We start from the raw sequence: 21,744 nt of genomic DNA on the forward strand, positions 1-21,744 counted from the left end.
TGTCTTCTACAAGCTACATCTCTTCTACAAGTTCCTTCAAGTCTTGAAGGAACTTACATTAGCCCATTTTGACCTGAGATCAGATTCTAAAAATGTCTTCTACATGTCTTCTACAAGCGAGTGGCGCGCTAAGAGCTTGTAGATCTGCTATTTTTCAATAGCTAAAGCATAACATAATGCTAACACCAAAAGGGGTTCCCGCCCCAAAATGGGTTAGCTGGCAGAGTGGAATACGAACAAACTTTTGTCTCCAATTACTGGATAAGTACATAGATGAATGAATGTAGAACTCATTACTGGATAAATAAATAGATGAATGTAGAGCCGTTGGTATAATTAAAGCAATAACACACCAGAGACTGCGTGGTGTACTGTAAACGAGCACAGCTGTGATTAAATGCTAATCGATGCTTAAATCACAACGATGCCGTTGAACAACAGAGCGGAACTCTTGTCTCAGAGGATGTTGCTCACGTACGGACATCAGTGGCGGGAACACTATATAAATGGAGGATATTTTGAACCAGTGTTTTATAGCGTAAAACTCGAGTCTCTTCCTTACGTGATTGAAATACGAGTCAAAGACGACCCCGGACAGGTTGAGTAAAGAAGTGAGAAAACATAGCGAACATAGCGATTTTTGGTCCCCTGAACTAGAAATGTATTTTCTATTTTTGAGTGGTGCAACCACTCCAAGGAACAGCTTTGTCCCTATGGGACTATGGGACTATGTTACTATGTTTAGAGTACCAATAGGGGGTGCTGTTGCACCACTCGCTTTTATTTGACTAAAGAACCGTAGACGGGCATGGGGAGAGCCCTGTTACTGAACAAACCGATTGCTGTGGCAATATATATAGAACAATTCAACACTTATTTGACATTTGAAAAGGACCCCTATGGGTCTGTAACTCTGAGAGTGTACAAATGGAACCAAATGGACCCGTTAGGGTACCCACTCAGAATTACATTAACATTGATTTTACAATATAAATGGGGGGGTCCCAGAGATAGAAATGCCATTAAATAGGGGTCCGTAGACTAATGCATGACAAACCGGGGGGTCCTTGAAATTAAACGGGTTGAGAATCACTGCTAGAGCCGTACAAATCTTCTCTCATGGGGGGACCCTGGCATATCTTTTCAAATGGGGGTCCGCGGGGCTGATTAGTGTCAATTTGGGGGTCCTTGACATGAAAACTGACACACATTATAGTCACTAAACAAATGAATAAGGATTCATGTAAGGCAGGGTTCCCCAATTAACTTTCCTCAAGGGCCATATTTTGACTAGGGAACCAGGCTGGGGGCCGAGTCCGCACGCGCGGAAAATTGGGTTTTTTATTTTTTCATTAATTCATTAAAAATTGTTCTCAACCAGTGGTCCTTGAGGGGGTGCCCAGTTTGACATGCATACGCTACTGACCCCCATGTAATGCCATTTATATCTGGGACACCCCCCCCCCCCCAAAACAAAACAATTAATTATTATTATTATTTTTTAAATTCTTCCAGGGGCCACAAGGGGGCGCTCCCGCGGGCCGCCTATTGGGGAACTGCCAGAACCCTGCATGTCCAAAAAAGGTTAACGTTTTTCTCTCTCTCTCTCTCTCTCTCTCTCACAGTGATGAAGTGTGGGATGTTCTGCAGCCTGTTCGAGGTGGTGGACGGGAAGGGGAAGCCCACCAACGGCAGCTTAGCAGGCCTGGTGCACAAACTGGAGAGAGACAGGATGGTGAGATATCACACAATCGCACATTCGTCAAACCCAAGGGGCCAGTGAGGCTATTCAACGTTGAAGCTCTGGGCCCTAGTGGTAGGAGGAGGGACTACAGGCGGACCCGTGGATTCATGACCGGGAAACCCCGTGCAGCTGGGCTTTAACATTGAGCGCTCGGTTGCACTTCCGCATTTGACCACCAAAATGTGGTGGTCAAATGCGGAAGTAGACGTTCTGAGACGGTACTTCCGGCAGTCTTCCGGGTGCTTCAAAACGCCACTGAGCAACTTCCACTGACATGAATAGCTGGGGGGGCGGAGCTTCGCGCCAGTTCAGTCTCTATCCTTTTATATATTCTATGGTCAAACCACCCAGAACACATGGGCCACTGGCCTAACCCCCAACGTCAACTTATAATGGTGGTTTGGCCTGTCGTGTTGGCCCGATATACGGATGTTTGGCCGATTAAAAAAATGTCTTCTAAATCATGACAATTTTCGGAAAGATTTGAGGCACATTTTAACGATTTTTCAAAAATACCAGACCTACAAGTTCCAATAGGTGCTTTATTTCTCTACTCATTAGTAGTGCTGCACGGCTCTTGCTCAAAATGTGAATCTCCACAAGAATCGATTCTCACACGATTCTCATTTTTTTTCCCATGAAGATATTCATTGTCTTTTAGTCGTGTAGTTAGCTGGAGCCATAACTACTGTGGCTTTAACCCGTTTTGGGCTGGAACCCCTTTTGGTGTTTTAACTAAGCATTATGTTATACTTTAGCTATTGAAAAATAGCAGATCTACAAGCTCATAGCGAGGCACCGAGTGGCGCGCTACGAACTTGTAGGTCTGCTATTTTTGAAAAATGCGGCACAAATCTTTGAATATGTTCTTTCAGAGCGAACGTTTTTTTCATTTCGACGTCAGGGTTTAACAGACGACATCAAATCGCTCGGCATTCTAGACTCGACAGTCTAGAATGCAATCTTTTTTCCCGATTCATTGTGCAGCGGTCAGTGGTGTTGGGTGTGTGTGTGTGTTCAGGGACTCTACACTGTCTCTTCTTCCCACTCGGGTGCTGGTACGGTGTTGAAATGATCTGATCTTCCGATTATTTGCAGGGTCATATCTGCCGATAACGATTCTGTCCGATTCCGATATTATACTGAACCCACACTGGAAACAAGCCCATAGGCCCTATAGGGCCTATGGGCTATTCAATCAATAAATAGCCTATACTCTTTTCCATAATTCTGTTATCACAACTGAATGACTACATTTAAGTTGTGTACTCATCTCATTCAGTAAAGTTTAATTTTACTTGAGATTTGACATCATGTGTACAACATGACAACTGTTTTAAAGTATCGTACAGTGACAACTAAAGTCTCTGTAATGTTTATGTTGTACTAATACTAAAAAAACGATCTAAAATAAAGGGATTTAAGATCATTAAGGCTGGGCTGTTGCGCCGAGTCCAGTGCATTCGGCCAACTTCCGGTCCAGGACTTTGTCACTGTTCGCCATGCTCTTCGCCAATAGAAGTCTACAGTTGGGTGCCACCGATATTGTCCCTTATCATTTGACCCATTTAGGCCTGACCTCAAAATTTAAAAAAAAATCCTTCTAAATCCTCCAGTTTTCTGAAATAAATATTTTCACGATTTTTCAAAAATAGCAGACCTACGAGTGGCGCGCTACGAGCTTGTAGATCTGCTATTTTTCAATAGCTAAATTATAACATAATGTTTAAAACACCAAAAGGGGTTCCCGCCCCAAAATGGGTTAACTGTCCTTTTGCGCAGATCACGCAAACCTCAGCAAAAAGAAAAGGACAATATCGATGGCCTCCAACCGTATGTAGAAGAGCCAGACATTGGACTGAAGCCCCATGACGTGAACAGAGTTGTCGTAACTCTGTCGTACTTCAATGGCTCTCCTGTTCTCTTAGAGATGAAGAATGCCAGCACTCATTGTGTGTCCTTTTGCATGGTTTTATTTACCTCTGACTGAGACTGACAAACGGACACGTTTCGGCCTGTATGGCCTTCCTCAGCGTTTGTGACAAGATAACAGGAAGTGTGGTATTTATGCATGGGTATGAGATACAATCAACAGTAATTGAACACAGGTGTCACCCGTTATCATCTTACACAGTATCAATAAGAAGTCTCTATTTATGAACCTGTTCTCTTCCCACTCACAGGTGCTGGTACAGCCCTTATTCGACAAGGGCTTTCTCTTCCTCCTCACTTCGACACAGATGGTCAATCCCAACGGTGCGTTTAAAACCCTTTTTTTTTTTTTTTTGCTTATGCTTTCTATTAAATAGTTAAATAAAATGTGACTAAATTTGACTGAGGGACTGCCATTGGATTTTTTTTGAATTTCCGTTTTCTCATTTTATATGAAAGCAGGGAATCATAGCTTCAAATTGACATATTGGTTCAGTTTGGCCCAACAGTTTTGGAGATGTGGCTTATAGAGTAATGTCTTGCAGAAAACAACAAGTTGAGAAAACAGGCTTGAAAGGTTCACTTTTGTGGTCTCTAACATTACACCTAGCTACATGTTTGGGCATTTATTTCATATTTACATGCCGATTTCAGCTCTGACACTTATTTCAGACATGCTCTAGTATGTGAAGAGTCTGCCTGTGCTATTAACTCATTTTGAAAGAAAAAAAAAAAAGAAAAAAAAGTTTTTCTCCTCTGGTGAAAAGCTGTAATGTGCAGGCTCTCAGTCAAATCTGGTCACAAATGTGTGAATGATGTTCTTGCCTGTGAACGTCTGTCGAGCCCCCTTGACTGAGAGAAGTCTAATGTGTGTGTGTGTGTGTGTGTGTGTGTGTGTGTGTGTGTGTGTGTGTGTGTGTGTGTGTGTGTGTGTGTGTGTGTGTGTGTGTGTGTGTGTGTTGCGTTTGATTTGCCTCCCAGAGCGGTGGGTGCGGGTGGAGAAGAGTCTGCAGGCGCTGTTCATCTTTCAGGAGGCCAGGACGGTCGCCAAGAATCGTGAGTATTATTTCTACGACATCCACAAAGTATAGAGCGATGCGCATCAGGACGGGAACCCCTTTTGGTGTTTTAAGCATTATGTTATACTTAAGCTATTGGAAAATAGCAGATCTACAAGTTCGTAGCGCGGCACCGAGTGCCACGCTACAAGCTTGTAGGTCTGCTATTTTTGAAAGATCGTGAAAATGTGGCGCAAATCTTTGAATATATGTTCTTTCAGAGTGAACGTTTTTAACTCAATTATTTGCTTTTGGGGGGTCCCTGGAACGACATATTTGCAGATGGGGGGTCCCTGGAACGACATATTTTCAGATGGGGGTCGGTGGCCAAATACAGATAATTCTGGGGGTCTTTGACATGAAAAGGTTGAACACCACTGACATAGAAACGGGTTTTTCAGAAAACTGTTAGGATTTTGAAGCCATTTTTTTTAGAATCGTTCTCGGGTTTAAATGGGAGAGTGTCAGGACTTTTCTGTGTGGATGTATGGGCTGTCAATCAGATAGGACTTTACTGTGTCCATGTATGGACTGTCAATCAGATAGGACTTTACTGTGTCCATGTATGGACTGTCAATCAGATAGGACTTTTCTGTGTGGATGTATGGGCTGTCAATCAGATAGGACTTTACTGTGTCCATGTATGGACTGTCAATCAGATAGGACTTTTCTATGTGGATGTATGGGCTGTCAATCAGACAGGACTTTTCTGTGTAGATGTATGGGCTGTCAATCAGATAGGACTTTTCTGTGTGGATGTATGGGCTGTCAATCATATAGGACTTTTCTGTGTGGATGTATGGGCTGTCAATCAGACAGGACTTTTCTATGTGGATGTATGGGCTGTCAATCAGATAGGACTTTTCTGTTTGGATGTATGGGCTGTCAATCAGATAGGACTTTTCTGTTTGGATGTATGGGCTGTCAATCAGATAGGACTTTTCTATGTGGATGTATGGGCTGTCAATCAGATAGGACTTTTCTGTTTGGATGTATGGGCTGTCAATCAGACGGGACTTTTCTGTGTGGATGTATGGGCTGTCAATCATATAGGACTTTTCTGTGTGGATGTATGGGCTGTCAATCATATAGGACGTTTCTGTTTGGATGTATGGGCTGTCAATCAGATAGGACTTTTCTGTGTGCATGTATGGGCTGTCAATCAGATAGGACTTTTCTGTGTGCATGTATGGGCTGTCAATCAGATAGGACTTTTCTGTGTGCATGTATGGGCTGTCAATCAGACAGGACTTTTCTGTTTGGATGTATGGGCTGTCAATCAGATAGGACTTTTCTGTTTGGATGTATGGGCTGTCAATCAGATAGGACTTTTCTGTTTGGATGTATGGGCTGTCAATCAGATAGGACTTTTCTGTTTGGATGTATGGGCTGTCAATCATATAGGACTTTTCTATGTGAATGTATGGGCTGTCAAGTAGTTCCCACATAACTTCCGGGGTATGATGATGATGTCATACCCTCTCGGACATGTAAAAGGCACCAGGCTTGTCAAACTGTTCTGCTGCCATAACAAATAGTCCCACCAGAGGGCAGCGGTGTTGCATCAATGCGGTGTTCATCTCTTCAAAATGGTCATACCTTTTGCTCTGAGCAGGGCAATATTAAGGACTAGGTTTAAGGGACGCATAACATACATGTTTTATGTGCAGTGGGGTTTTTTTTATAAGCAGTGGTTTTCAACCCTTTTACATTTTTTCATATCATATCATTTCATATTATTTATTGGGCATTTGAGCCACGGAACCAACACTTGATGACATTTAGCCTCTCTGAGCCAAAACTAAAGAATAATGTTGTCCTCCCTGTCTCTGCAGCCCCCTGGTCCTAAATGACCACTGTCCTCTCTGTCCCCCCCCCCCCCACACAGCCCTGTCCTTAATGCCCACTGTCCTCTCTGTCCCCACACACAGCCCCTCATCCTAAATGTCCACTGTCCTCTCTGTCCCCCCCCACACAGCCCTGTCCTAAATGTCCACTGTCCTCTCTGTCCCCACACACAGCCCCTCATCCTAACTGACCACTGTCCTCTCTGTCCCCCCACACAGCCCCTCATCCTAACTGACCACTGTCCTCTCTGTCCCCCCACACACAGCCCTGTCCTTAATGACCACTGTCCTCTCTGTCCCCCCACACAGCCCTGTCCTAAATGTCCACTGTCCTCTCTGTCCCCACACACAGCCCCTCATCCTAACTGACCACTGTCCTCTCTGTCCCCCCACACAGCCCCTCATCCTAACTGACCACTGTCCTCTCTGTCCCTCTCGGTCCTAACTGACCACTGTCCTCTCTGTCCCTCTCAGTCCTAACTGACCACTGTCCTCTCTGTCCCCCCACACAGCCCTGTCCTTAATGCCCACTGTCCTCTCTGTCCCAACACACAGCCCCTCATCCTAACTGACCTCTGTCCCCCCCACACAGCCCCATCCTTAATGTCCACTGTCCTCTCTATCCCCCCCACACAGCCCCATCCTTAATGTCCACTGTCCTCTCTGTCCCCACACACAGCCCCTCATCCTAAATTACCACTGTCCTCTCTGTCCCTCTCGGTCATAAATGACCACTGTCCTCTCTGTCCCTCTCGGTCCTAACTGACCACTGTCCTCTCTGTCCCTCTCGGTCCTAACTGACCACTGTCCTCTCTGTCCCTCTCGGTCCTAACTGACCACTGTCCTCTGTCCCCCCACACAGCCCCTCATCCTAACTGACCACTGTCCTCTCTGTCCCTCTCGGTCCTAACTGACCACTGTCCTCTCTGTCCCCCCACACACAGCCCCCAGAGGGTTTGACCTGTCCTAAATGACCACTGTCCTCTCTGTCTCCCCCCACACAGCCCCCAGAGGGTTTGACCTGTCCTAACTGACCACTGTCCTCTCTGTCCCCCACGCACAGCCCCCAGAGGGTTTGACCTGTCCTAACTGACCACTGTCCTCTCTGTCTCCCCCCCACCACACAGCCCCCAGAGGGTTTGACCTGTCCTAACTGACCACTGTCCTCTCTGTCTCCCCCCCACACACAGCCCCCAGAGGGTTTGACCTGTCCTAACTGACCACTGTCCTCTCTGTCCCCCTACACAGCCCCTAATCCTAAATGACCACTGTCCTCTCTGTCTCCCCCACCACACAGCCCCCAGGGGGTTTGACCCGTCCTAACTGACCACTGTCCTCTCTGTCCCCCACCACCACACAGCCCCCAGAGGGTTTGACCTGTCCTAACTGACCACTGTCCTCTCTGTCTCCCCCCCACCACACAGCCCCCAGAGGCTTCGACCCGGTGGAGCCCCTCCTTCCTCCGGACCTGCAGCCCCCCGCCCTGCAGCCCCACGTGGAGCCCTTCCTCCCTGCGCTGCACTACGCTCTGTTCAAGCTGCGCACCAACCCGGGCAAGGACCTGAGCGCCGGCGTGGAGCACCGCGCCCACGAGTACCTGCAGCGCCTGGAGGGGGGCACGGTGCGCCCCTTCACCGTGCCCGACTACAAGCAGAACCTGGACGAACGGGGCAACAACTACCCCGCGCCCAGGTAAGGGACACGGGGCACGGGACACGGGGTGGATGTCGGTGGTTTTTCAACTTAGGGACGATAATGGTTAAAGGAGAATTCCATGCTAGAAGGCTTTCTTACCTTTTATTTGTAGTTGTTACGTCCCCACCAAAGAGGTCCAGGTGTTCAGGTCCAGCTGGTTAACTCATCCATCGCCACTAGGGGGCGCCAAAAGGCCCTGACCGCCACCATTTATCTTTTATTTTATTTTATATATTTTTATTTTTTTCAAAAAAAAAGTCTAAAAGTTTTTTTTTTTACCATGTTATAAAACACGAAAAACACGTCCCTGGCGCTCCAGGACATCATGAAAAATAAGTTAAATAAGTCCTTGGCGATGGATGAGTTAATCACAATCATCCCCCCCCCCCCCCCCCCCCCCTCCCCACAGGGCCAAGCACAACATCGAGGGCCAGCTGCGCACGTACGTGCACAACCCCAGCCACTACATGTTCGCGCTGGCCAAGGCCCGGGGCATGATCGACAAGATCCAGAACCCGGCGTCCATGCCCATACCCGTGCACGTGCCCGGCAGCATGAACATGGTGCCGTCGTCTTTGTCCGGCGCCGCCGTGGGGCCCCCCCTCACCCCCGCCCCCGCCGGCCCCCCGGAGTACAGCCCCGTGTCGGACTGGGGCGGTTCGGACATGGGCTCCTCGGACCGGGCCGCCACCACCGCCGCCGCGGTGACGACGGAGAGGTCGGCCGCCGAACGGCTTCTACTGGCGTCGGAGCGGTAAGCGGTGAAGCCATATCGTTACACATAGTCACGCCAATCGCAAAGGGTTGGGGCTTAGTGTCCCATTGGCAGAAGGGTGAAATCAGCCGTCAAGGGGCTTCTGCCAGAAATATCCCATTGGCCGTATAGGGCTATAGTCTCCCATTGGTTTAGAGGCCAGCCAATCATGAACATCTCGCCCACTACATGGCTACTAGCCCAATTGGTTCCAAAAGTTCTATTTCAAGGACCGCTAAGCCCCCCCACGGCCAATGGGACACTAAGCCCCCCCACGGCCAATGGGACACTAAGCCCCCCACGGCCAATGGGACACTAAGCCCCCCCACGGCCAATGGGACACTAAGCCCCCCACGGCCAATGGGACACTAAGCCCCCCCACGGCCACTAAAATTTGTGTGGCGACCGCTCGTCTGATAACCCATTTTGGGCGGGAACCCCTTTTGGTGTTAGCATCATGTTATGCTTTAGCTGTTGAAAAATAGCAGATCTACAAGCTCGTAGCGCGCCACTCGGTGGCGCGCTACGAGCTTGTAGGTCTGCTATTTTTGAAAAATCGTGAAAATATTTGTTTCAGAGGATTTAGAAGATATATTTTTTTAAATGTCGACGTCGGGCCTAAATGGTCTTAAATGCTGTGATCTGTGGTGACAGCTCGTCGGCGGAGAGGCTGCTTCTCCCGGACGGCGCCCCCGGTGGAGGAAGTGGAAGCGGCAGACGGAGCAGGTCGGCGAGGTTATTATGATGGCTTTGGATCTTTAACTTTTTACTGTGGTTATAGACTCGGATAGCATTTTATAGGAGACTTTATAGCATTTTTTATTGTAGACATAGCATTATAAAGTATACATAGCATAGTTCCATTATATAGATATTCTACCGTTATGTTCTTAGCTTAGCGTATGATTTGATGATAACTACTTTTTATGTATGTGATGCATTGCCATGCTTTTTTGTTCTTGCTTGATTGTGTTGACCCATTTTGACCTGAGCTCGATTCTACAAATGTCTTCTAAATCATGTTTTCAGAAAAAAACCTATGTTTCTATATCAGTGGTTCTCAATCATTTTCATGTCAAGGACCCCCAAGATTATATGTAATTGGCCGCCGACCCCAATCTGAAAACATGTTGTTCCAGGAACCCCCCCCCCAGAAGCAAAGATTTGAGTTAAAAAACTTTGTCTCTGAAAGAATATATATTCAAAGATTTGCCCCCACATTTTCACGGATTTTTCAAAAATAGCAGACCTACAAGCTCGTAGCGCGGCACTCGGTGGCGCGCTATGAGCTTGTAGCTCTGCTATTTTTCAATAGCTAAAGTATAACATAATACTTAAAACACCAAAAGGGGTTCCCGCCCACAATGGGTTAACTGTGATAACCTTCTACTAGGTCGGGGCTGTCCCATTCCAACGCCAACTGTGATAACCTTCCACTAGGTCGGGGCTGTCCCATTCCAACGCCAACTGTGATAACCTTCCACTAGGTCGGGGCTGTCCCATTCCAACGCCAACTGTGATAACCTTCCACTAGGTCGGGGCTGTCCCATTCCAACACCAACTGTGATAACCTTCCACTAGGTCGGGGCTGTCCCATTCCAACGCCAACTGTGATAACCTTCCACTAGGTCGGGGCTGTCCCATTCCAACGCCAACTGTGATAACCTTCCACTAGGTCGGGGCTGTCCCATTCCAACGCCAACTGTGATAACCTTCCACTAGGTCGGGGCTGTCCCATTCCAACGCCAACTGTGATAACCTTCCACTAGGTCGGGGCTGTCCCATTCCAACGCCAACTGTGATAACCTTCCACTAGGTCGGGGCTGTCCCATTCCAACGCCAACTGTGATAACCTTCCACTAGGTCGGGGCTGTCCCATTCCAACACCAACTGTGATAACCTTCCACTAGGTCGGGGCTGTCCCATTCCAACACCAACTGTGATAACCTTCCACTAGGTCGGGGCTGTCCCATTCCAACACCAACTGTGATAACCTTCCACTAGGTCGGGGCTGTCCCATTCCAACACCAACTGTGATAACCTTCCACTAGGTCGGGGCTGTCCCATTCCAACACCAACTGTGATAACCTTCCTTCCAGGTCGGGGCTGTCCCATTCCAACGGCTCGCAGTCCGACTCGTACGCGGCGACCACGCAGTCACAGAAAGACAAGGAGAAGTACGACAAGGACAAGATGAAGGAGCTGCTGAAGCTCATCCACCAGCACAAGAAGAACATCACGCCCGAAACGGGACAGGACGGCCAGAGGAGGCCCGGCGGCGGTGGCGGCGGCGGCGACGACCCCTGGGACCCTCACGGCTTGCTGTTGTCGGAACAGGAGCGCAGGCCCGGGGGCGAGGACCCCTGGGACCCCCACAGCCTGAAGAGGAAGATGGAGGCGGACGGGGAGTGGGGCGGCGGACGCAGTGGCAGCAGCAAACACCCCCGCCTCGACCCCATGAGCAACGGAGAGCCCGGTAGAGGTGAGCACACACAGGGCCCGGTAGAGGTGAGCACACACAGGGCCCGGTAGAGGTGAGCACACACAGGGCCCGGTAGAGGTGAGCACACACAGGGCCCGGTAGAGGTGAGCACACACAGGGCCCGGTAGAGGTGAGCACACACAGGGCCCGGTAGAGGTGAGCACACACAGGGCCCAGTAGAGGTGAGCACACACAGGGCCCAGTAGAGGTGAGCACACACAGGGCCCAGTAGAGGTGAGCACACACAGGGCCCAGTAGAGGTGAGCACACACAGGGCCCAGTAGAGGTGAGCACACACAGGGCCCAGTAGAGGTGAGCACACACAGGGCCCGGTAGAGGTGAGCACACACAGGGCCCGGTAGAGGTGAGCACACACAGGGCCCAGTAGAGGTGAGCACACACAGGGCCCAGTAGAGGTGAGCACACACAGGGCCCAGTAGAGGTGAGCACACACAGGGCCCAGTAGAGGTGAGCACACACAGGGCCCAGTAGAGGTGAGCACACACAGGGCCCAGTAGAGGTGAGCACACACAGGGCCCGGTAGAGGTGAGCACACACAGGGCCCGGTAGAGGTGAGCACACACAGGGCCCGGTAGAGGTGAGCACACACAGGGCCCAGTAGAGGTGAGCACACACAGGGCCCAGTAGAGGTGAGCACACACAGGGCCCAGTAGAGGTGAGCACACACAGGGCCCAGTAGAGGTGAGCACACACAGGGCCCAGTAGAGGTGAGCACACACAGGGCCCAGTAGAGGTGAGCACACACAGGGCCCGGTAGAGGTGAGCACACACAGGGCCCAGTAGAGGTGAGCACACACAGGGCCCGGTAGAGGTGAGCACACACAGGGCCCAGTAGAGGTGAGCACACACAGGGCCCGGTAGAGGTGAGCACACACAGGGCCCGGTAGAGGTGAGCACACACAGGGCCCGGTAGAGGTGAGCACACACAGGGCCCGGTAGAGGTGAGCACACACAGGGCCCGGTAGAGGTGAGCACACACAGGGCCCAGTAGAGGTGAGCACAAACAGGGCCCGGTGGTGTTGTTTTTTGTCGACTACAACTGAGGCGAAGGATGTTCGTCGACACAAAATGGAAAGTAAATGTATTGACAATTTCGTCAACAGCTATAAATTAGACTAAAATGTTAGGAAGCAACTAGTGGTCAAGAGATCCAGTATAAGTCATTTACTCATTTTACACTTGGTTGCATGCTGAAAATATCCGATCTACAAGCTCACTCGTTGTGAGCTTGTAGATCGGCTATTTTCAACAAGTGTAAAATGAGCCATTACGACGGCATCAAGGCCCGACAAAATACATTTTAGTCGACTAAATGAACTGCAAATTTAGTCGACTAAAATATGACTAAAACCCAAATGAAGTTTCATTCCAAAGACTACGACTAAAACTAAAATAGAAAGTTGCTGCCAAAAACAACACTGGCACAGGTCCCTCCCGTACATGTCTCCGCATCGCGACTAATCTATGAACACCATTTTATTGTCCACCCTAAGGCTGAACGATTAATCGTTTTCAAACCGAAATTGCGATTTGAAACCACGCGATTAGCAAATCGCAAAGGCTGCGATTAAAAAAAAAATCATAATCAACCCGGAGTGCGTCTGATCCAGTATTTACAACACGGCTATACTGTGCTCTCTATTCTAACCAATCAGAAGTGTCCCTGCAGTGCATGTGACTGCAGTGCATGTGTACACGCTCGCGCCAGGCTCGCGCAGTGCCCAAAACAAAGTCATCATTTACGTCTACTCTGCTCTGTGTTCAGTGCGTTGATGCTAATGCTAATGCTAGAAGTCAGCAGCAGCTGAGGAGCAGATAGCGTCTGCGGAGCCCGAATAAACTTTCTTAAATCCGCACAATTTAATCCCAAAGAGATCAGGCACTTCGGGGATATGGCATTATTTTGGTTTTGACGTTACAGACGTCCAACAAGAGAGTTTTGTGCAATACCTGTCATGGTACAGCGGCAGTCAAAACATCCCGCAGCAACACCACAAACCTTCGCATGGCACGGGCGCTGTCCTGCTGTCCTGTCCCCTGTTTATTTTATTAATGCTACATTGTCGTCGTCGTCCCCGATTCTAGTGAACCGGTCCCCATTGTGGTGCATGTACATTTGTAATGATTTGTCTGAGCGAGGTCCGCGAAATTGTACCGAGATCCGAGAGCCATCATTAAAAAAAAGCTTACACCTTGTCTTAAACCTCAGACAAAATGATCTCTAATAATTGATAGCCTAATTCTGTCATCACATCTGTCAAAATGTAGCCTACACTTATGCAATGCATATGCTTTTATTTGGTTACAAAAATCCCACCCGTGTGAAGTGAGGGGCGCTCTTATCATCGTACATCATCATGACATAAAATAGACACTAGGCCTATTTCTTTGCTCAGACAATGACATAAAATTGTCAATGGGAATTTAATGTTTGTGTAGGACGTTTGTGAACATACGTGCACTGGATTTAGGAGGGGCTAAAACAAATAAATCAATTGAACATAATATCTAAATGTGAATATTAAATGAGAATCACAATATTGTGCTCTGATGATTAGATAACTGTAGCCTAATAGCAATTGCACTTAAATAGAAAGTCTGGAAATTACATTGCATTTATGGTCTGTATCCAGAGAGCTATTTACAATTATTTCTAACATTACTATTTTAACACACATTCTTATTGTAGTTAATTAAACACAGGTCAATTTGGTTAGCCTACATTATTTTGAGCTGTCTCACATCCTGTGAATCCTGATTCACAGGATGCCTGGTAATCACTGCCTGGTAAAGTAAATTAATGGTATGCCATTTGGTAATGTTTCATTACTTTTTAAATGGACACAGTGAATACTAAATTGAAGCTTTACTTTTTAAGTGGTGCAACCACTTCATTATGGAGCTTTGTGTGTCTGTGGGTGGGTGGCTGGCTGGCTGGGTCTGTCCGAGCACGAAAATAGCATTTGTTTGGTTTTCACAACCAAGTGTCACTGTTGCGCAGCCTAACTGTATAGGCCCTATATGATGATTTTAGGTGACATTACAGTACAGTGACTGTACAGTACAGTGACAGTACAGTACAGTACAGTACAGGGACCGCCTGGGGACCCACACACGGTAACTCTTTCTCGACCGTTTCGGACGCGGGGCGGCTCGCCTAAACCGGGCTGGCACCCTGGGCACGTTCCTGTGGGTCTGGAAGTTTCGGGGACCCCTCCGGGGTCCCCGCAATATTGGTCAGATATTGGTCAGAAAAATCGCAATTAGATTTTTTCTCAAAATCGTTCAGCCTTAGTCCACCCCCCTAGACCCTCGGGCACAAAACTATGACAATTGTTTGAGACAATCGCACAACAATCAACAATTAAGTCCAACAAACCAACACCAACGATTCGCCGTGCAACTCCTCGCAACCAAACGGTGTGCGAGTAGACGGAGACGACCTTCCGCGGTCCAGTCGCTAGTCGCGATAGATTTATTATTACCTCCCGTTGTTGTCGATCGACTCTAGAGTGGTGTGGCTATTGTTAGCTGCTACACAGACATGCACACCAGCTTCCGGTGCGCCGGTAAAAGTGGTCCGTGCGCTATAAATGATGGGCACATGGATGAAATGGATTAAATAGTTCCGGGCCTCCAAGGTGTTAACGCGAGATAAAGCTAATTTTTTTTGTATTATAAATATTCTCTGGTATCGGTATTCGGTATCTGTATCGGCTAACAAAGAAATCGGGATCGGATCGGGAACGGGAAAAAAAGATCGGGACATCCTTAGTTTAGACCAAAAGGTTTTTGGCTTTACACGGTTGGTTGAACCGAGCGTGTGCTTTTCTCTCCCCCCCCCCCCCCCCCCCCCCGCCGGCAGTCCCTCCGACGGACGAGTCGTCGGCGATGGACGGGATGGACGGCGGCGCCAACTTCAACCTGGCGGCGGTGCTGAAGGGCATGGACATGTACGACACGGACCTGAGGGCCGCCGCGGGGGGGGGCGGGGCCAACAACGACAACTCGTCGGTCAACGAGACGCAGCGGCTGCTCAAGATCCTGCTGGCCACGCTCAACAAGGCCATGACGCACAGCGGCATCGAGCCGCCCAGCCTGGACCTGGAGCTGCCCGGGTCGTCCTCCTCGGGAGGCTCGGGGGCGGGGGTGAGGTCCGTCCCCGACGCGGACCTCAGGAAACCCCGGGAGGAGCTGCTTCCCGCCGCGCCCACCGCCAACTACGCAGCGGTGAGTAACCGCTGTTGATTTTGTCGACTAATACTGTGACGAAAAATGTTCGTCGACTGCTTATTTTTTCACTGACAAACTAAATGAAAACTAAGCCTATGATGACTAAAACTAAGACTAAATATATCGACAATTTCGTCAAGAAATAAAAACTAGACTAAAATAAGGGACAAGAGATCCAGTGTGAGTCATTTTACACTTGGTTGCATGCTGAAAATAGCCGATCTACAAGCTCACAACGCGTCGCAAGAACGCCTATTAGCTTGGATTCAGTGATACTGTGTGTTCCCATCACCCAGGAGGACATGGATAAAGTACTGAGTAACTGTGATACTGTGTGTGTCCCCATCACCCAGGAGGACATGGATAAAGTACTGAGTAACTGTGATACTGTGTGTGTTCCCATCACCCAGGAGGACATGGATAAAGTACTGTGATACTGTGTGTTCCCATCACCCAGGAGGACATGGATACAGTACTGAGTGACTGTGATACTGTGTGTTCCCATCACCCAGGAGGACATGGATAAAGTACTGGGTGACTGTGATACTGTGTGTGTTCCCATCACCCAGGAGGACATGGATAAAGTACTGAGTAACTGTGATACTGTGTGTGTTCCCATCACCCAGGAGGACATGGATAAAGTACTGAGTGACTGTGATACTGTGTGTTCCCATCACCCAGGAGGACATGGATAAAGTACTGAGTGACTGTGATACTGTGTGTGTTCCCATCACCCAGGAGGACATGGATAAAGTACTGAGTGACTGTGATACTGTGTGTTCCCATCACCCAGGAGGACATGGATAAAGTACTGAGTGACTGATACTGTGTGTTCCCATCACCCAGGAGGACATGGATAAAGTACTGAGTGACTGTGATACTGTGTGTGTGTTCCCATCACCCAGGAGGACATGGACTGTAGCCCTGCTATAACGTACTGAGTAACTGTGATACTGTGTGTGTGTTCCCGTCACCCAGGAGGACATGGACTGTAGCCCTGCTATAACGTACTGAGTAACTGTGATACTGTGTGTGTTCCCATCACCCAGGAGGACATGGACTGTAGCCCTGCTATAACGTACTGAGTAACTGATACTGTGTGTGTGTTCCCATCACCCAGGAGGACATGGACTGTAGCCCTGCTATAACGTACTGAGTAACTGTGATACTGTGTGTGTGTTCCCGTCACCCAGGAGGACATGGACTGTAGCCCTGCTATAACGTACTGAGTAACTGTGATACTGTGTGTGTGTTCCCATCACCCAGGAGGACATGGACTGTAGCCCTGCTATAACGTACTGAGTAACTGTGATACTGTGTGTGTGTTCCCGTCACCCAGGAGGACATGGACTGTAGCCCTGCTATAACGTACTGAGTAACTGTGATACTGTGTGTGTTCCCATCACCCAGGAGGACATGGACTGTAGCCCTGCTATAACGTACTGAGTAACTGATACTGTGTGTGTGTTCCCATCACCCAGGAGGACATGGACTGTAGCCCTGCTATAACGTACTGAGTAACTGTGATACTGTGTGTGTGTTCCCGTCACCCAGGAGGACATGGACTGTAGCCCGGCCAGTCCCTTCAGCCCAGGATCCCCAGTGGAACCATCCCATACCTCGGACACCCCATCCTGGGTCATCCCCATCCCCATACACCAAGGTACTGCAGTGAAAAACCAACTCGGAATGATCCATATTCTATATTTTGATGAGGTAGAACTATACCCAGGTTTAGTGATGGTTCGACAAAACGTTGGTTTAGTGTTCTAGGGTTAACCCATTTAGGCCTGTCGTCGAAATTTAAAAAACGTTCGCTCTGAAAGAATATATATTCAAAGATTTGTGCCGCATTTTTACGATTTTTCAAAAATAGCAGACCTACAAGTTCATAGTGTGCCACTCGGTGGCGTGCTATTTTTCAATAGCTAAATTATAACAATGTTTAAAACACCAAAAGGGGTTCCCACCTAAAATGGGTTAAGTAATTTTACACTTGATTGCATCCTGAAAATAGCCGATCTACAAGCTCAAAACACGTCTGTTGCTATATTTCATATTATGTCAAACTCGAGGCCCGGGGGCCAAATCAGGCCCGTGAGTGAATTATCTTTGGCCCGTGGGATGATATTTAATTAGTATTAGAACTGGCCCTCTGGTATATTGCACGGACCACCATAATACTACAAGTCCCACAATGCACTGCGAGTGCATTGGCACATATCACATACTATGAAAGCAGTGCTTGGTGAGGATCATAGAACAGGAAACTGAGCTTAATAATGCATTTTCAGTTTTAAATGCATTTACTTTTTTGCTGTTTGCCTGTGACGTCCTCATGACCGCGGTGCCCGTGTGTTGAAACACAGTCCGGCCCTCGACTGATTTCTTTATTTTGGCCCACTGTGTATTTGAGTTTGACATCCCTGCTATATTTGAATTGAAATCCTGAATATTCTTTTGCTATTTTTTTCATTGGAATCCTGAAAAGTCAGTGGTTCTACTATTTCATGTACAAGTATGACGCGCGGACGCGGGAAGCGAACGCAGCTCGTAAATTGCAATAACAACAATTAGAATAAATTACGTACTTTTTTAAGGTTTTTTTTAAGTTCTCTTAAAGTTTTCTTTAAGTTAAGTTTTTTTTTTTAGTTAAGTTTTGTGTGTGTGTGTGTTTTGTGTGTGATACAGCTGCGCCCTCTGGTGGCGGGCGGGTGGTGTTATAGCGTGACACACAGACAGACAGACATGTTCTGCTAGTTAGTGCTCACTGCGTTCGCAAAAAGAGCCCCAGAATTATATGTAATTGGCCGCCGACCCCCATCTGAAAATATGTATGTTCCAGGGACCCCCCCAGAAGCAAAGATTTGAGTTAAAAACGTTTGCTCTGAAAGAATATATATTCAAAGATTTGCGCCACATTTTCACGATTTTTCAAAAATAGCTCGTAGCGCGGAACTCGGTGCCGCACTATGAGCTTGTAGATCTGCTATTTTTCAATAGCTAAAGTATAACATAATGCTTAACCCAGTTTGGTGCTAGCATCATGTTATGCTTTAGCTATTGAAAAATTGCCGATCTACAAGCTCATAGCGCGCCACCGAGTGGCGCGCTACGAGCTTGTAGGTCTGCTATTTTTGAAAAATCGAAGAACGACTGACATAGAAACATAGCTTTTTCAGGAAACTGTCAGGATGTAGAAGACGTTTTGTAGAATCGTCCTCGGGTCTAAATGGGTTAACCCATTTTGGGCGGGAACCCCTTTTGGTGTTAGCATCATGTTATGCTTTAGCTATTGAAAAATTGCCGATCTACAAGCTCATAGCGCGCCACCGAGTGGCGCGCTACGAGCTTGTAGGTCTGCTATTTTTGAAAAATCGAAGAACGACTGACATAGAAACATAGCTTTTTCAGGAAACTGTCAGGATGTAGAAGACGTTTTGTAGAATCGTCCTCGGGTCTAAATGGGTTAACCCATTTTGGGCGGGAACCCCTTTTGGTGTTAGCATTATGTTATGCTTTAGCTATTGAAAAATTGCCGATCTACAAGCTCATAGCGCGCCACCGAGTGGCGCGCTACGAGCTTGTAGGTCTGCTATTTTTGAAAAATCGAAGAACGACTGACATAGGTCTAAATGGATTAAGTGAAGGTGGGGGGGGCCCGCATGTGGCCCCCCAGGGGGCCGCCAGTTGCCCATGTATAATCATCCAGAGGTCGTCCCTCTCTCCCTCCAGAAGCGGTCCAGACGGCGGCGGCGGCGCCTACGGAGCCCGTAGCCACTGTGGACGGCCTGGCCTCGCCCAAACCCGTGACCCCGGAGGTGAGGAAGGTGGCCGACGTGAAGACGGGTGCTTCCGCGCCGGAGGTACTGTTTTCTTGTACCGCAATGTAGGGCATTAAGCAACTAGTCGACTAGTTTACTAGTCGAATAGTAAATCCACTAGTCGACCTTGCTGGTACTAGTCGACTAGTTGATAAGAAGTTTTTTTTTACCGATTTTGTAGGCCTCAATATCAGGTAGATTATAGTTATAGTCACCAATGTACACCGTTTTTAAATGTACAAATATTATTTCAAAAAAAAAAAAAAACTGGGCGCTCTGATTTAATGGATTAAATAACCCCGCTGTAACATTCGCTGTGTTAACCTGCAACATATTTATTTTTATTTGTATCCCATTTGAATTATATAAGTTATTTGCATTCATTCATAGTAGTATTCCATGTGTTTTTTACTATTGATTGAAACCATTATTTATTCTCGAAAGAAACGATTGAGGTTTACCCTCATTTACACACACACACACACAACAATAAAGACCAGCAAACCAGTAAGGTTAAAAACAGTTACGTGGTGAGGTAGGTAGGGAGGTTTAAGAGCAGTTTATTAAATTGGATATTGGGGCATACATTGTTAGTGCATGTTGTAGTAGAGTGTTCCATGAAATGGGAACAGAAAGCAGTTTTGTAAATGTAAGCCAGTCGTTTGTTTGTTTTTTTTTGGGGGGGGGGGGGGGGGGGGGTTCCTCTGCGTAGGGGGGTCTCGTAGTAGAGGTTGAAAACCACTGTTCTCAAACTATTTCACCACGACGTGCGGGCGCGGCGGCCCACCATGGACAGCTCTCGAACCTTTGGAGATGCGGCGCTTTGAAAATCCCGTTATACTGGAGGCTCAACGGAGCTGGATTTAAAAATCCCATCGCTGGTGGGGACAGGGGGCTCTCCATATTAACCGTAGCTCATATATGGAGTAAACGGTTGTCTACGAACATCCGCGTAGATAGCACCAGTAGGTACGTACCATTAGCCTAGCTACGTTTATGGACGTAGATGGCACAGCAAATGTTAAACAACGTTAAACTCAACATCGCAGCTGTACGGAAAGCTTGGAATCTCTTTCTATATCTGCAAAGTATTTGTATGAAGACATTCCGTGCAGATGACTATCTGTGTCAGATTTTTGGAAGCTCTCATTTGTATTAATCCATTCAGGGTGGGAACCCCTTTTTGTTGTTCCCGCTATACTTTAGGTATTGAAAAATAGCAGATCTACAAGCTCGTAGCGCGGCACTCGGTGCCGCGCTACGAGCTTGTAGATCTGCTATTTTTGAAAAATCATGAAAATGTGGCACAAATCGGAGCGAATGTTTCGAACTCAAATCTTCTGGGGGCGTCCCCTGGAACATCTTTTTCAAATGGGGTCGGCGGCCAATTCCATATATTTCTGGGGGTCCTTGACATGAAAATGTTTGAGAACGACTGACATAGAAACATGGGGGTTTTTCGGAAAACTGTCAGGATTTAGAAGGAATTTGTAGAATGGGTTAACCTTTATTTACGGCCAAGCTACACCAGGCTTTTCTCGCGCGTTTACACCAAACGCGCGGCCCGCGCGTGCGTCTTTTAAAATAGGACTGGACCTAAATTAAACGCACGCGCGGGGGTAAACGCGTGCGTTTTGTGTGTGAAAAGCCTGGTGTAGCTTGGCCGTTATTCAGAGAAGCCCATTGAGAGCATGCTCTCTTGTTCAAGGACGACCCGAGTAACAACATGTCAACAAAGTACAAACAATGTGCAATACTCTTTCATTCTAGGTAAAGAAGGCTGAAGTAATGAAGGCAGCTCCAGAGGTGAAGAAGACTCCTGTGGCCGAGGTGAAGAAGCCTGCGTCCCCGCCCCCACCCAGGTAAGGAGCATTATGTGGACCAGTGTGGTTTTTGGGCAGCACATTTTGGTTTTTAGTTTTAGTCTCTTGAATAGTTTTTCATTTAGTTTTAGGTCACATTTTAGTCACCTGGAATGTCTTAGTGTTGGTCTAGTTTTAGTCGACTAAATCTACAGTTGATTTTGTCGACTGAAATGTATTGCTGGTCCTTGATGCCGTCGTAATGACTGGTTTTACACTTGCTGAAAATAGCCGATCTACAAGCTCACAACGCATCTTCTAGTGATTTTCACTAGAAGTTTTTTTTTTTTAA

The 21,744-nt window shown here is 47.7% G+C and overlaps 1 protein-coding gene across 6 annotated transcripts in view; it reads left to right on the forward strand.

Annotated features, from left to right (window-relative positions):
* Window positions 1-21,744, forward strand: part of tasorb (transcription activation suppressor b) — a 94,906-nt gene that overhangs the window by 35,201 nt on the left and 37,961 nt on the right. For 3 of the 6 annotated variants that reach the window (XM_079519300.1, XM_079519301.1, XM_079519302.1), the window contains exons 11-21: window positions 1,626-1,735; window positions 3,928-4,000; window positions 4,658-4,732; window positions 8,006-8,273; window positions 8,686-9,030; window positions 9,685-9,765; window positions 11,130-11,512; window positions 15,399-15,763; window positions 17,321-17,429; window positions 19,502-19,632; window positions 21,361-21,452. In XM_079519300.1, the coding sequence (XP_079375426.1) occupies window positions 1,626-1,735; window positions 3,928-4,000; window positions 4,658-4,732; window positions 8,006-8,273; window positions 8,686-9,030; window positions 9,685-9,765; window positions 11,130-11,512; window positions 15,399-15,763; window positions 17,321-17,429; window positions 19,502-19,632; window positions 21,361-21,452 (2,032 nt within the window). The remainder of the gene's footprint in view (window positions 1-1,625; window positions 1,736-3,927; window positions 4,001-4,657; window positions 4,733-8,005; window positions 8,274-8,685; window positions 9,031-9,684; window positions 9,766-11,129; window positions 11,513-15,398; window positions 15,764-17,320; window positions 17,430-19,501; window positions 19,633-21,360; window positions 21,453-21,744) is intronic. The other 3 variants (XM_079519305.1, XM_079519303.1, XM_079519304.1) reach the window with 3 other exon arrangements.

Source organism: Electrona antarctica, assembly GCF_951216825.1.
Source record: "Electrona antarctica genome assembly, chromosome: 2".
NCBI lineage: Eukaryota > Metazoa > Chordata > Actinopteri > Myctophiformes > Myctophidae > Electrona > Electrona antarctica.